This window comes from Oncorhynchus masou, chromosome 1 (assembly GCF_036934945.1).
Source record: "Oncorhynchus masou masou isolate Uvic2021 chromosome 1, UVic_Omas_1.1, whole genome shotgun sequence".
Classification (NCBI taxonomy): Eukaryota; Metazoa; Chordata; class Actinopteri; order Salmoniformes; family Salmonidae; genus Oncorhynchus; species Oncorhynchus masou.
In genome coordinates, this window is record NC_088212.1 from 46,054,166 (window position 1) to 46,070,621 (window position 16,456).

The 16,456-nt window shown below is 40.3% G+C and overlaps 1 protein-coding gene and 2 long non-coding RNA genes across 3 annotated transcripts in view; 1 reads left to right on the top strand and 2 right to left on the bottom strand.

Moving 5' to 3' along the window:
- The window catches only part of LOC135545295 (cytosolic arginine sensor for mTORC1 subunit 1-like), a 36,914-nt gene extending 33,833 nt beyond the window's left edge, over nucleotides 1–3,081 (bottom strand). The window contains exon 1 of the mRNA XM_064972919.1: nucleotides 2,768–3,081. Within this exon, the coding sequence (XP_064828991.1) occupies nucleotides 2,768–2,880 (113 nt within the window). The 5' untranslated portion in view covers nucleotides 2,881–3,081. The remainder of the gene's footprint in view (nucleotides 1–2,767) is intronic.
- Nucleotides 3,082–3,986: 905 nt separating this feature from the next.
- On the bottom strand, nucleotides 3,987–9,732 carry LOC135554649 (uncharacterized). Its single transcript, XR_010457717.1, has 4 exons — nucleotides 9,601–9,732; nucleotides 9,109–9,140; nucleotides 8,867–8,949; nucleotides 3,987–4,127 (listed from the first exon to the last, which is right to left on the bottom strand). It is a non-coding gene; the product is annotated as an uncharacterized LOC135554649 (long non-coding RNA).
- A 997-nt stretch (nucleotides 9,733–10,729) lies between these two features.
- On the top strand, nucleotides 10,730–16,111 carry LOC135554705 (uncharacterized). Its single transcript, XR_010457729.1, has 3 exons — nucleotides 10,730–10,746; nucleotides 10,937–11,020; nucleotides 16,059–16,111. It is a non-coding gene; the product is annotated as an uncharacterized LOC135554705 (long non-coding RNA).
- Nucleotides 16,112–16,456: the final 345 nt, after the last annotated feature.

The following is a 16,456-nucleotide window of genomic DNA, read 5'->3' on the forward strand; positions in this document are numbered from 1 at the left end:
CCCTCCAGGAGACTGTCAAACATGATAAACAACACCACCACAACGGGTGTTGCTGGACAGCTTCAATGGGGTGCTCTTACTCTTCTCACTTTGCTTGGTGAGGTAGATTGCTGCTATAACTTGATGACCCTTCACATACCTAACCATTTCCTTGGCTCTCTTGTAGAGCGTATCCATGTTTTCAGTGCCATGATGTCCTTGAGGAGCAGAGTCAATGCATGAGCAGCACAGCCAATGGGTGTGATGTGAGGGTGGGACTCCTCCACTTTAGACCAAGCAGCTTTCATGTTCGCAACATTGTCTGTCACCAGCGCAAATACCTTCTGTGTTCCAAGGGCATTGATGACAGCCTTCAGCTAATCTGCAACATACAGAATGGTGTGTCTGTTGTCCCTTGTGTGTGTGTGTGTGTGTGTGTGTGTGTGTGTGTGCTCTTGTAGAATACTGGTTGAGGGGTGGAGATGAAGTTAATCATTCCTTGCCCACAAACACTCGGCCACCCATCAAAGATGATTGCAATACAGTCTGCTTTCTCTGTGATTTGCTTGACCTCTGTTGAACTCCGCATCCAGCAAATGAGTAGATAATGCATTTCTGGTTGGACGGGTGTATGCTGGGCGAAGAACATTCAGAAATGTCTTCAATACACATTGCCTGTGAGCATCAGAGGTGAACTAGTTGCATACACAGGTCGAGCAAAACATTCATCAGAATTTCTCTGACTATGTTCCTCCATTGAGTCAAAAAAACTTCTGATTCCTGGAAGACCATGAGCTGTTGCTATCGATACGGTATCTGATTCATCATTTTCACCTCAAATAGAAATAGAGGGACTTTTGTCAGAGGATGCTTGTTGTGAATGCTGAGGGAACTTTATGCACTTGGCCAGATGATTCTGCATCTTTGTTGCATTCTTCGCATATGATTTGGCACAGTATTTGCAAATGTACACAGCTTTTCCTTCGACATTAGCTGCAGTGAAATGTCTCCACACATCAGATAGTGCCCGTGGCATTTTCCTGTAAAGATTAGGAAAAAATAGTAAATAAAAATACAAATCCATGTACAGATACAGTGGGGCAAAAAAAGTATTTAGTCAGCCACCAATTGTGCAAGTTCTCCCACTTAAAAAAGATGAGAGGCCTGTAATTTTCATCATAGGTACACTTCACTTCAACTATGACAGACAAAATGAGAAGAAAAAAATCCAGAAAATCACAAAAGTATTGAGATAAACTTTTGTTATTGACCAAATACTTATTTTCCACCATAATTTGCAAATAAATTCATTAAAAATCCTACAATGTGATTATCTGGATTTTTTTTCTCATTTTGTCTGTCATAGTTGAAGTGCACCTATGATGAAAATTACAGGCCTCTCATCTTTTTAAGGAGAACTTGCACAATTGGTGGCTGACTAAATACTTTTTTGCCCCACTGTAAATAGTTAAGCAGTTAGGTTAAACAACTCCTTTGTAAGATAAATGTTTTAAATGAAACATGTATGGAAACAGGTGAATTAACACTCCTCAGTTAGCAGGCTCATGTAAGCTAAAACGCACATCGTAGCAAAAAAATGAATTAGCAGAAATTGTTAACATGTCAGAAATTATTTAAAAACACTTTGCTGTAGGCTACTAGTTACAAGTAAAAAAAATAATATATGTCATATAAAATATATTCACCCCACCCAGTATTGGGAAAAAAAAAAACTTACCAGAAAGCTAGTAGTCCTTGGCTCAGACAGTGTGGTAGTGTGGGCTCAATAGCATCTCATTTGTGTGCAAGATCTTGAGAACCAGCTCTACATGTGATGGAAGAGTGCAATGCACATGTGATGGAAGAATGCACTGTGCATGCCACAAGACCAAGAATTGCCTTGTGTATCCCACAAAAAGGTTCACTGTTATAAGCTAACTTTTTAGATGCATTTAAGCAAAATTACCAAAATTCCCAGGCTTAATTTCCCATGGAAAATTTCAGGAAATTTACCGGAAAGTTTCCGACCCTTTGCAACCCTAGATACTACTGCACTGTTAGAGCGAGGAACACAAGCTTTTCGCTACACCCACAATAACATATGCTAAATATGTGTATGTGACCAATAAACTTGTATTTGCATACGTTTGAGTCACTTTCAAATGGGGGCTTTTATTTTGAAGGCGAACAGCAATTCCACTCTTGTGGCGAATCCTTATTGTGGCTATCTTCACACAGGTCAAAGCTGGAATGTCTGCCATTACCTCTCGAAAACTCTAGGCGGCATTTTGCTTTCTCCCTATAGTTATCACCCATTACCTTAGCCCAGGACTGCCTGATGTGAACTACAATCCTGCCGTTGTGTCTTAACATTTTGAAACGTTAATTATCGCATGTGAAAAGGCTTTCGAAACATATGGCCCTTATCTTTCATCTGCAATAAAGAATCCTTCAAATAAAAAAAGAAACTGCTACAGTAAAGTGTAACACATATCTATACAGCTATGGGTGCCTCCATCCGATTAAACTATAGTACACTTCCAGTTAAATTCACACACAGGTTAGGACCCTCGTCTTCTATAAACAAGCGCTGTAACATGGAAGGAGATATGGCCAGGTGGGGTGGGTTTATGTTTAATGTAGCCTAATGGCACAGAGTCATGATCATGGGCTAGTCTGCCATCAGCAGCGACCTGGCAATGTTTTTTTTTTATTATTATACTTTTTTGCACGTTTTGGGATCGCGGACGGATTCAAAGAACAGATCTCTTCACACAAATAATCTTACCTTGTTCTTTTCCGCAGAAATATGAGTTTGATCAGTGGGTGAGTGAAATTCACCAACCCATTTTTGCAAATGCTGGTCACTCGCAGTCTGTGATCCAGAATGTGCAAATCCATGGTTCTGAATAGCGCAATCCTGCCTAAATCTGTCTAGAAAATCATTCAGTTCCAGACACGATCCAATAAAAAGTTGATGAATTAATGTTGACTGTGTTATTTAATTCCCTTGGATTACAAACGCCCGCAGTTTAGTTGGGACTGTGTCTTGCATCAGTCAGTCAGTTACCGATACAGAGAAAAACATGCTACGCAATCCGACTCCACTCAACTACTCTATATTCAAATAAAAGACACGGCCTCATATAATAACACGCCCCCCTGGTCTTAAAGCTACAGAGGAAGCTAATATATTATAAAATGAATAAACGTGACAGATATAAAATAGGCCTACCTGATATTCATAGTAGCATATTTATCACATCCATAACCCCAAAACATTTGCAATTATAGAACAGTGAACAGTGCTTGCAACTTCGGGTCTGCATGCCCCAGTATCTGTGTGTTTGAGATGAGTGAGATGGAAGCTCCGATTCAAACTTCCATTAGACAGCTCACCATTCGACAACTCTGCAAGCATTACAATGTCAAAATATGTCCTTCACTCAACAAATATTGAGTTTCACTGAACTTTCATTTACTCCTGTTACCTCTGTATTTCCAAAAAAGGTCAAAATAAAAATGCCTTTTTGGCACTTCCAATGTATTGAGCTGTTGTAGACTTCCAACCTGTGTGTGGCAGCAATGAGTGATTGGAAGTGCTGAATAGGCATTTTTTTGGTTGCTTCTACATTTTTATTGACACCTTTTTTGGACGTACACATAGGCCTTAACGGGAGCAAATGAAGATAATTGCTCAGCGAAACTCCATATTTTGTGGGTAACAAACGTATTTTGGCATTATAACGCTTGCATAGCTGTTTAAAGGGAGTTTGAATCAGAGCTTCCTGGGCATTAGAGAGGAGGCATCTCATATCCTCATCTCCAATGCACAGATACTAGGGTAGGGTCTGCAATACCATCACTGCAAAAGCATGTTTCCATATATTTAATAAATTCACTGGTCAAATAATATGCATAACAAATTTTGATCAATAGATGAACATGAAATAATTAATCACAAGACAAAACACACAATCAATAAAAACATATTACATAACCTCTAATAATCCATAGTATCAAACAGATGGAAACCACCATTCTTCGCATATGATTTGGCACAGTATTTGCAAATGTACACAGCTTTTCCTTCTACATTAGCTGCAGTGAAATGTCTCCACACATCAGATAGTGCCCGTGGCATTTTCCTGTAAAGATTAGGAAAAAAATAGTAAATAAAAATACAAATCCATGTACAGATACAGCCATTACATTCCATTACAGCCATTACAAAGAGCCCGTCCTCCTACAGCAGCAAATGTGGTGAGTGTGAAAGTGTGTGAAAGTGTGTGTGTGTGTACAGTGCCTTCAGAAAGTATTCATACCCCTTGACTTAACATCAAGCTATGTCTGTCTTTACAAGACACTTGCAGCCTATACTCTATATGTCAAGACAAAGTATTACATGATCATGAAATAAAAGGGTCTGAAATGATGATCAGTCAGTCACAGTCTGATCTGAAGCATGCATTTATTTCTGGTCTATCCTAACTAGGGTTGCAAAGGGAGGGTATATTACTTTCTAAGTTTACCAGTAAATTGCCATAATTTTGGTAACTTTCTAGGAATATATGGAATCTTATCAGATGGCATCTAGTGGCCTTTTTGCGTACTTCAAATTATCACATATGTTGTAATTATCTCTGGCCCTCTGTGGCCTTATCACATGTAATATATACAGTATATAAAGCAATCTAATAAGATGATTTTAAAATTAAAAAATTGAATGACAAAACTATAAAACATCACAATTTGGTGAATATCACTGGTGTTTAATATGAGGGTTTCAGCATGAAATGTCCTTTATTTGTTTTATACACTTTTATTGATTTTACTATGTCCGTATGTCTTTGTTGTAAATGTTTTGGGGCCAAACTAGTGGCAGAGTTATAGATAAAATAATGCCATTATTGATCAGATGCTTTTTTCATGAATTAGGCCATTTTCTCTTGAACCATATGGTCTATCTACTAGAAATGAATGGACAATATGGACACAGAAACATTGTTATACTATATATGAATGCATTTTATTAAAAGTTATTAAAATACAATACAAAGTAACCATAGACTGCCTTAGATTACCTAGATCATGTCAACTTTGGTAAATTACTGGTAGCTTTGCAACCCTAATCCTAACAGACGGAAGCAATTTACATGTAGGCCCTTCTGCTAGCTTGCTAGCCCCGGCCCGCGAGCTGCCTGAAGCCACTCACTGGACTCCTATGATCACTCGGCTACGCATGCCACTCCCTAACGTCAATATGCCTTGTCCATTGCTGTTTTGGTTAGTAATTATTGCCTTATTTCACTGTAGAGCCTCTAGCGTCGCTCGATACGCCTTAGTTAACACTTTAGTTCCACCTCCCACACATGCGGTGACATCACCTGGTTTAAATTATATTTCTAGAGACAATATCTCTTTCAACGTCACCCTATGCACAGGTTTACTCCCACTGTATTCACATCCTACCATACCCCTGTCTGTATATTATGCCTTGAATCTATTCTACCGTGCCCAGAAATCTGCTCCTTTTACTCTCTGTTCTGACAGTACTATACAACCAGTTCTTTTAGCCTTTAGCCGTACCCTTACTCTACTCCTCCTCTGTTCATCTGCTGATGTGGAGGTTAATTCAGGCCCTGCAGTACCTAGCTCCACTCCCATTCCCCAGGCGATCTCATTTGTTGACTTCTGTAAAAGAAAAAGCCTTGGATTCATGCATGTTAACATTAGAAGCCTCCTCCCTGAGTTTGTTTTATTCACTGCCCTTGCACTCTCTGCCAACCCGGATGTCCTAGTCGTGACTGAATCCTGGCTTAGAAGACCACCAAAAACGCTGAAATTTCCATCCCTAACTATAACATTTTCCAACAAGATAGAACTGCCAAAGGGGGTGGAGTTACAATCTACTGGAGAGATAGCCTGCAGAGTTCTGTCTTACTATACAGGTCTGTGCCCAAACAATTTAAGCTTCTACTTTTAAAAATCCACCTCTCCAGAAACAAATCTCTTACCGTTGCCGCTTGGAATAGACCACATTCTGTCCCCAGCTGTGCCCTGGACACCATATGCGAATTGATTGCCCCCCATCTATCTTCAGAGCTTGTGCTGCTAGGTGACCTAAACTGGGACATGCTTAACACCCCGGCCATCCTACAATCTAAACTTGAGCACAATCTCACACAAATTATCAATGAACCCACCAGGTACAACCCCAAATCTGTAAACACGGGCACCCTCATAGATATCATCCTAACCAAGCTGCCCTCCAAATACACCTCTGCTGTCTTCAACCAGGATCTCAGTAATCACTACCTCATTGCCTGCGTCCGTAATGGGTCTGCAGTCAAGCGACCACCCCTCATCACTGTCAAACGCTCCCTAAAACACTTCAGCGAGCGGGCCTTTCTAATCGACCTGGCCCGGGTATCCTGGAAGGATATTGACCTCATTCCGTCAGTAGAGGACGCCTGATTGTTCTTTAAAAGTGCTTCCCTCACCATCTTAAATAAGCATGCCCCATTCCAAAAATGTAGAACCAGGAACAGATATAGCCCTTGGTTCAGACCAGACTGCCCTTGACCAGCACAAAAACATCCTGTGGCGTACTGCATTAGCATCGAATATTTGCGATATGCAACTTTTCAGGGAAGTTAGGAACCAATATACACAGGCAGTTTGAAAAAGCAAGCCTTTCCTTTCCTAACAGAAATTTACATCCTGTAGTACTAACTCCAAAATGTTCTGGGACACTGTAAAGTCCATGGAGAATAAGAGCATCTCCTCCCAGCTGCCCACTACACTGATGCTAGGAAACACCGTCACCACCGATAAATCTGCGATAATTGATCATTTCAATAAGCATTTTTCTAATTTTTCTACGTCTGGCCATGCTTTCCAATTGGCTACCACTACCCCGGTCAACAGCCCTGTACCCCTCACTGCAACTTGCCCAAGCCTCCCCATTTCTCCTTCAACCAAATCCAGATAGCTGATGTTCTGAAAGAGCTGCAAAACCTGGACCCCTACAAATCAGCAGGGCTAGACAATCTGCATCCTCTCTTCCTAAAATTATCCGACAAAAATGTTGCAACCCCTATTACTAGCTTGTTCAACCTCTTTCGTATCGTCTGATATCCCCATAGATTGGAAAGCTGCCGCGGTCATCCCCCTATTCAAAAGAGGGAGACACTCTAGACCCAAACTGCTACAGACCTATATCTATCCTATCCTGCCTTTCTAAGGTCTTTGGAAGCCAAGATAAACAGTTCACCGACCATTTCGAATCCTACCATACCTGGTCATGGGTGCACCTCAGCCACACTCAAGGTCCTAAACGATATCATAACCACCATCGATAAGAGACAATACTGTGCAGCTGTGTTTATCAACCTGGCCAAGGCTTTCGACTCTGTCAATCCCCACATTCTTATCGGCAGACTCAACAGCCTTGGTTTCTCAAATGACTGCCTAGCCTGGTTCACCAACTACTTCTCTGACAGAGGTCAGTGTGTCAAATCGGAGGGCCTGATGTCTGGACCTCTGTCAGTCTCTATGGGGGGGCCACAGGGTTCAATCCTCGGGCCGACTCTTTTCTCTGTATACATCAATGAGTTCGCTCTTGCTGCTGGTGATTCTCTGATCCACCTCTACGCAGACAACACCATTCTGTATACTTCTGGCCCTTTTTTGGACACTGTGTTAACTAACCTCCCGACGAGCTTCAATGCCATACAACTCTCCTTCCGTGGCCTCCAACTGCTCTTAAATGCAAGCCAAACTAAATGCATGCTCTTCAACCGATCGCTGCCCACACCTACCCACCCGTCCAGCATCACTACCCTGGACGGTTCTGACCTAGAATATGTGGACAACTACAAATACCTAGGTGTCTGGTTAGACTGTAAACTCTCCTTTCGGACTCACATTAAGCATCTCCAATCCAAAATGAAATCTAGATTCGGCTTCCTATTTCGCAACAAAGCATCCTTCACTCATGCTGCCAAACATACCCTAGTAAAACTGACTATCCTACCGATCAAAATAGCCTCCAACACTCTACTCAGCAAATTGGATGAAGTCTATCACAGTGCCATCTGTTTTGTCACCAAAGCCCCATATACTACCCACTACTGCGACCTGTATGCTCTCGTTGGCTGGCACTCTCTTCATATCCCTCGCCAAACCCACTGGTTCCAGGTCATCTATAAGTCGTTGCTAGGTAAAGCCCCGCCTTATCTCAGCTCACTGATCACCATAGCAGCACCCACCCGGAGCACGCGCTCCAGCAGGTACATTTCACTGGTCACCCCCAAAGCCAATTCCTCCTTTGGACGCCTTTCCTTCCAGTTCTCTGCTGCCAATGACTGGAACTAAATGCTAAATTCACTGAAGCTGGAGACTCATATCTCCCTCACTAGCTTTAAGCACCAGCTGTCAGAGCAGCTCACAGATCACTGCACCTGTACATAACCAACCTGTAAATAGCCCATCCAACTACCTCATCACCATATTGTTATTTATATAATTTATTTTGCTCCTTTGCACCCCAGTACCGCTACTTGCACACTCATCTTCTGCACATCTATCACCCCATTGTTAAATTTGCCATACTGTAATAATTTTGCAACTATGGCCTATTTATTGCCTCACCCCCTTATATCCTATCTCATTTGCACACACTGTATATAGACTTTCTCATTGTATTATTGACTGTACGTTTGTTTATTCCATGTGTAACTCTGTGTTGTTGTTTGTGTCTTTGCTTTATCTTGGCCAGGTCGCAGTTGTAAATGACAACTTGTTCTCAACTAGCCTACCTGGTTAACTAAAGGTGAAATAAATAAATAAAACATTCTGAGGTGTGTGTGTGTGTCTCTCCTACCTGTGAAATACACACTAGAATCCCTCCTTCAGCAAGAAAGTTTTTGGTCTCATCTCTGGACTGGAGGTCTTTATAAACTTAGCCTTAGCAAGATTATTCATAAATACAGTTAATATTGGACAAATTTGACATTCTAGTGAAACATTTACTGGTTTGGTATTGTGCACATAAATCACATGCATTTTGATAAACTGCACCTGTATTTCAAACAAAGATTAGTTGAGGTCTCATCAAAGTCTTACCAGTGATTCCCTCATTCGATCATTGTTCCAGGCTTAAAAAGAGACACACAACAATGACAATATTAGAGATGATGATACTAAAGTATGAAGACAGACAGAGATTTGAACTTCATAACCACCTGTGGCCTTTACACACTGAATGCAACATAATCAGATTCACACACCATACTCATTGACAGTCAGGCTCTGCAATCCAAACACACAGTACTGTAAACAATGGAGTGTGAGGCAGGCCTACATTCTCACTACATACACAGTTAAGTCAGCCCTGTGGGTTTTGTTTGAAGATAGATGTTTATCTTCTTGGGTATGTTCTCTATGACCATAGATTGTATATGTCTCTGGATCTCCTCGGGTATAATCATGTTTCATGTCTCTGGAGGAACGAGGGACTAACGTTCTAGATAGAATGAAACATTATTACAAAGGGTAGTGACTTACCTTGAGTTTGTATGAGCTCATTTTGTATATTTGGTTCATGCCAGGACTTACCTTGAGTTTGTATGAATGTATCTTTAAAATGTTCTGTCCCGGTCTGGGTGATGGCTCGTTCCAGAAACAGAACTCTAAGAGAAGCTGGTTCTGCGTGAGACCAGCATTTTATCCTCTCCTTCTGGAACTCCAGATACTCCTTCAAACAGTTACATAATGTTTGAGATTTAGGAATTAGTCTCCCAAAGTTGCCACTTCGGCCAGTCGGACAATGCATTTTTACAGAAATCACTGGCTACATAGTCAATGAAAATACAGGACAGTCAAATTAGGGGAAAGGGGGGGGCACCTAGTCAGTTGTCCAACTGAATGTATTCAAATGTGTCTTCCGCAGTTAGCTCAACCCCTCTAGTACGATATGTTAAGTTTGGTATGGTTACATAAGAAATAAGGTTACTGATCGTATAACACGAACGTCTAGCAACCCAAAAGTTCTGTGTTCGATACTCATCACGGACAACTTTAGCAATTTAGCTAATTAGCAACTACTTACTGCTTTTTAGCTATTCTGAAACTACTTAACATGTTAACTAATCCTTTCCCTAACCTTAACCGCCAGCCTAAGTAACGTTAGCCACCTAGCCATCTGACTTAGCTAACATTAGCCACAACAAATTGGAATTCGTAACATATTGAACGACTTGCAATTTGTAACATTATCAGGCAACTTGTAATTCGTAACATATCATACAAATTGTCATTCATAACATATACGAAATCGATGATGGACATCCACAAATTAATACATACCATACCAAACATAACATATCTAACTAATTTGAGTGTCCCGGATTTGAATTTACTATGGTATGTGTCCAGGTTGTAAAACAATGACAGGATACTCTTACAAAAAGTTAGATTTGAGATCACTTGATATGTATTTTGAACGATACATTGTGATATTGGTTTATCCAAATATAATGATTTGTCCATGTTAAAATATATTTTTTAAACCCCTACTTAATTATTGTTCAATTTGGTTAAGCGTCCAATGCAGGGTTGCCTGCAGAATACCGCATAGGTGCACTGTAACAACAAACCAGCAGGTGTCACTGTTACATTGGCCAAACTATTTAGACCAAGCTCGAAGAGAGAGAAAGTTGAGTGTCATCATTGTATAAGAGGTCCGCCTATCGCCACGAAAAGGTATGTGATAACCATTCACATTAGATCAGGGTTAACATAAGATAACTTTCGGTTACATTAAAAGAAAAACATTGGATAATGTTAAGATTAAGGTTTCATGAGATTTCACTGCCTCGTTTGAAATTGCACTGACACCTGAATTGACTGTTTCTGTCACTATTTACCCGCTTGGTCTTGGTCCCCGTACCAGGTATTCCAGCTCACCACCTCACAGGAATCGTCCTGGTCTAAGTGGAGCTTGCTCTGCACCTCAGCCCTGAGTTCACAGGAAAAGGTAAAAAGACACAATATCCACAGATAGCGGGATATGCCTGTATCACCCTCTACTGTGAAGTCAAGTCAGTGAAAGATATATGAATGGCCAAGAGAGGAGTCAGTTAGCATTTACAGCACACAGGAGAATAAACTAAAAATGAAAGATGAATCTTATATGCCTGCAAACACTCAGTCTTGACATTGTGAACTGAGAGAGAAAGGAACAGAATTACAGTGTGTGGACATTAGGCTATAAAAAATTTATATCACATACTCACATCAGCTTCCTCTGTACAGTATTTTATTGGACAAATGTGTTATTGCCTCTGCAATCATTTTAAATTGACTATTTTAGGATCATCATCTTTCCAACCCAATTTCCCTGGTGTAATTCCAATGTCAAGTTGAACAAAGCTACTGACAGACACTGGTCAGTGCACAAACTAGCAAAATATCAAAGATACTTGCAACTGTAGGCCTATCTGAGACGATCAAAAATAAACAAATAATGGCTCAAAAATAAAAAAATGAATGTAAAATGAGAAGTAGAAATGAAAAATACATTTTTGTCATGTAATTACACATTTTCGCTTTATTTAGCCATGTTGGTACTGCAATTATTTTCCTGTAGGCCCCTCTGTGAAATATGCATTAAATTATAATAATAATTTCACTGAGCCGTATGATGAAATGTCAAACAGAGGCTATGCTGTGCACTGAATCCAATTCAGTATGATTTGCTATACAAATTAGGTTATGTTTGACCCTGAATCGCCCCTCTAGAGCAGTGGTTCACAAATGGTGTGGTGTGCACCTACAGTGGGCATGGGTGTCCCCCCCCCCCAAAAAAAACAATTCTAATAAAAAATAATATTGTATTAAAAAAAATGTGGAACTCATTTCGGCTTTCAACTTACTCTTGAAAGCTGTAGTAGAATGTATATATTTATTTTATTTCACCTTTATTTATTAACCAGGTAGGCCAGTTGAGAACAAGTTCTCATTTGCAATTGTGACCTGGCCAAGATAAAGCAAAGCAGTGTGACAAAAATAATAACACAGAATTACACATGGGATAAACAAACATACAGTCAATAACACAATGGAAAAATCTGTATACAGTGTGTGCAAAATGAAGCAAGGAGGTAAGGCAATAAGTAGGCCAATAGTGGCGAAGTAATTACAGTATAGCAATTTACACTGGAGTGATATGTGCAGATGAGGATGTGCAAGTAGAGAATACTGGTGTGCAAAAGAGCAGAAAAACAAAAAAAATATGGGGATGAGGTAGATATTTGGTTGGATGGGCTATTTACAGATGGGCTGTGTACAGCTGCAGCGATCGGTAAGCTGCTCTGACACCTGACGCTTAAAGTTAGTGAGGGAGATATGTCTCCAGCTTCAATAATTTCTGCAATTCGTTCCAGTCATTTGCAGCAGAGAACTGAAAGGAAAGGCGGCCAAAGAAGGTGTTGGCCTGGGGTGTACCAGTGAAATATATCTGCTGGAGCACGTGCTACGGGTGGGTGTTGCTATGGTGACCAGTGAGCTGAGATAAGGCGGGGCTTTACCTAGCAGATTTGTAGATGACCTGGAGCCTGTGGGTTTGGCGACGAATATGTAGCGAGGACCAGCAAACAAGAGCATACAGGTTGCAGTGGTGGGTAGTATATGGGGTTTTGGTGACAAAACGGATGGCACTGTGATAGACTGTATCCAATTTGCTGAGTGGAATGTTGGAGGCTATTTTGTAAATGACATCCCCGAAGTCAAGGATCGGTAGGATTGTCAGTTTTACGAGGGTATGTTTGGCAGCATGAGTGAAGGTGGCCTTGTTGTGAAAAGGGAAGCCGATTCTAGATTGAACTTTGGATTGGAGTTTGTGCACAACATTTGAGAGAAATAATATTTTTGTGCATTTGGAACATTTCTGGGATCTATTATTTCAGCTCATGAAACATGGGACCAACACTTTACATGTTGCATTTCTATTTTTGTTCAGTATAGCTGTTTTACCCCCCCCCCCCCCCAAATTACCCCCACGAAATTGCTCTAATCCATTGCACTGCTATTGTACTTGTACTGTACCCTCTCATTCCTTGTTCTTAATTATTCGATTCAATATTGCCTACACATTCAATAGACCATTATTTGTTGGACACTGAGCACACTTATAATTAGGTTACGATTCAAAGTTGGTACAATAATTGCGGTTCTGTTCATAACCTCAAAGTATTTCATTGCACTTTGTAAGATTTACGTAACATGTAAGCATTTAAAACTTCCAAATTCCAAGTAAAGTTTCCCTTTACCTTATGACCTGCAACTTGACAGCTAGCCTGCGATCCTCGGTCTCAGTCTGGCGTCTTCCGTACAGGGGAGTTTTGTTAACCTTTCAATGCATTGAGCTAAATCAGGGTCAGACAGGGTGATTATTGGTATTGTTAAACAAATCTATTTTGAAACAAAACTATACACCTCACACACATTGTTAAATGTTTTTAATAATCTTTATTAATTATAAAATTATGAAAAATATTAATAACATTTCAACCATGAGGCCAAAGAATGCAGTCATTGACTGCAGGAAAGGGCTATGAGCCCCAATGCTCGGTCTGATCATGAACACGCATCGCTTGCGATACCTTTTTGGAAGCATAAGGACCTTATCTTTAATATCAGTGACAAATAATTTTCAAAAAACAAAAGGTTACATTGATACACACCTTTTATAGGGTTAGGGTTAGTGTTCCCACACTGTCATATCTCCATGTTACAACGCATGTTTACGGAAGACAGACAGAAGACTGATGGACAACCTTTGCTAATTAGCTATCTATCATGCTCCGAACACCTTTGTGTAATGGAAGAAGACCGCTATTGCTGATCAAAATGTTGTTTTTTTTGTGTGTGCTTCCTAACCAATGCTGTGCTGTCTAGGCCTACAGTGACATTTCAGGAGAGTCAAAGAATTCTTCAGAATTCTTTTTAAAAATTCGGCCTCGTCCAAAAAACGGAATATCTTGCGTGTGGACTAGCCTACACTCTAAAAAGAAAAGGCTCCTGGAGAGTCCTTTAGGGGTTCTTCAAATTGAAACTATGGGGGAACCCCTAGAAGTTCTTTGAAGAACCCTTTTTAATGGCTCCTCAAAGAACATTTTGAAGAACCTTTTGGGGTACATTTTTGAACTACCCTGGTTATTATTATTATTAGTAGTAGTAGTATTTATTAATAATAATATGCATAACAATAACACATTATTTTAGTTCTCAGTGTTTATTATGATTTTAGTAGCAAAGCACAATTAACAAAAAAAATGAGGTAAACTCCAACCAGAGCCCAAAGTCCAATGGGTATATCCTCTGGCATGTTGATGGGTTGATGTTCTCCGCATCCATAGCCAGAATGATTTTGCAGTGCATGGTGATCGAACAGGTTTCCTGTTATATTCAGAGGTCTGGTAGGGAGAGGGTGAAGTCTGTGAATTAAAAAAATTGTAATTATACAGATGATTAAACAAAACATGCACATGACAGAATTCATACCTTTGATTTTTGTGGTGAATGTGACTAAAAAAGCAAAAATGTTTTGATCATGGTTTTCATACACATACCTTGTCCATAATGAAGAGGCCTATGGGATATTCATTGGAGGTAAGGGAGCAGGATGGTAAATGTGATCTACATAACATACCAATACCAGTTGACAAACCTGTGTATGCCTCCTCCTCTGAATATATGCAGACACAGACACAAAAGTGAGCAGTTCAGTCATCTGCACGCAATACAGCTAGCCCTAACATATTGTTATAGCCTGCATATTCTTACCTCTTTGTTGATTGATATCCATTTTCTGTTTTATATGAACAGATAGATTGTATCATCATCATAAAACAATATCAATGTAGATCATATAAGGGACACAACTTACCTTAAATTGAGGAGACCTTTCCATTTTTCAGTTAAGTGCCTTCACCTGCTGTCCTGTCCTGTTTCATTTGGGCAGATAGGTTCCTGCAAGAACCCCCACCAACTAAGGAGGTTCCTCAATGAACCCCACCTCCTTTTCAGAGCTAGGAACCCTAAGAATAATCCTTGTTGAACCCCAAATTATGAGAATATACCTGTTTGACAGATTAAATTAGGCATACATAAATTTAAACAAGTCAAATGATGTGCCATGGGAGCTTCCTACACGTGTTTGTACTTAGGTAAATGGGGAAATGATTTCATTTAGGATCCCTCTTAAAAAAAACTGTTCTTTGACTGGATTATATGGTGGGGACGCTATATTGATGATGTTTGACTGTTTTGGTCCGGCTCAGAAGATTAACTTATTTCCTTCCACCAATACCTTAACAACATTAACCCTAACATCAAACTAATTACGGAGTACAGCATTTTCTGGACCTTGACATCAGTAAAAATGACAAAGGTTGTTTACACACAATCTTTAGGAAGCCTACAGATGGCAGACAGCTTTCACTCCAAAAGGCTAAAAGAGAACATTCCATAAGGCCAATTGCAAAGAATCTGCAGAATTTGTGATCAGGAAACAGACTACAGTGTCAAATCTGCTGAATTGGAGAATCACTTCTTGAATCGGGGCTACGGGGCTCAGGTCCAGAAAGATGCAGGTTTAAGGGCTGGATGACTTGACAGACAGAACTTGTTGCGAAGGGGAGTGCCTCGTGATACACCAGAGAGAGTTTACTTTGTTACAAAATATATCTCTGAAGCAGAGAACATTTTAAAAATAATACAAATAATTGGGGAATCATCCAAAGTGATACGCTACTATGCAAAATCTTCCCAAAGCCACCAGTCATAAGCTTTAAGAGATGTCCAACCCTAAGTGACAAATTAGTCCACAGCTATATTCCTGGTGACTCTTAGAAAACTTGGCCAGACCCCAAATACAGGGGCTCTTTTAAATGTAACCATTGCAACCATTGCAGAAATATTGCACAGAAAAAGTATTTTGTTAACACAGCTTCTAAAACGGAGTATCAAGTCAAGCATTTCATTAACTACAAAACCACTCATGTCATCTACAGATTGGAATGTCCACAGTGCAAGGTGTTCGACATTGGACGGACAAAGAGATGCCTTCAAGACCGCTTAGCGGAACACAAGTAGGCCATACGGGGAGGCAACGAAGACTAACCTATGCCAAGGCACTACAAGTCCTTACACCATGGCGACCCTGCCTCCCTACAAGCTATAGGTATTGATCATGTTCCGGCCTCAATTAGAAAAGGGGACCGTCTTAAACAGCTAAAAAAAACTACAGGCCACTACAGGCCACGAATTACCCTGGTTTAAATTAAGATATTGATTTCTCACCTTTCTTGTACGGTCGTGAGAGGCCCCTTTGCTGTCATCTAGTGGACATATTGCTCTATTGCCCTCAGGTATGTTTAGACTGCAGCGGTCAATATTTGCTGTGATCTAG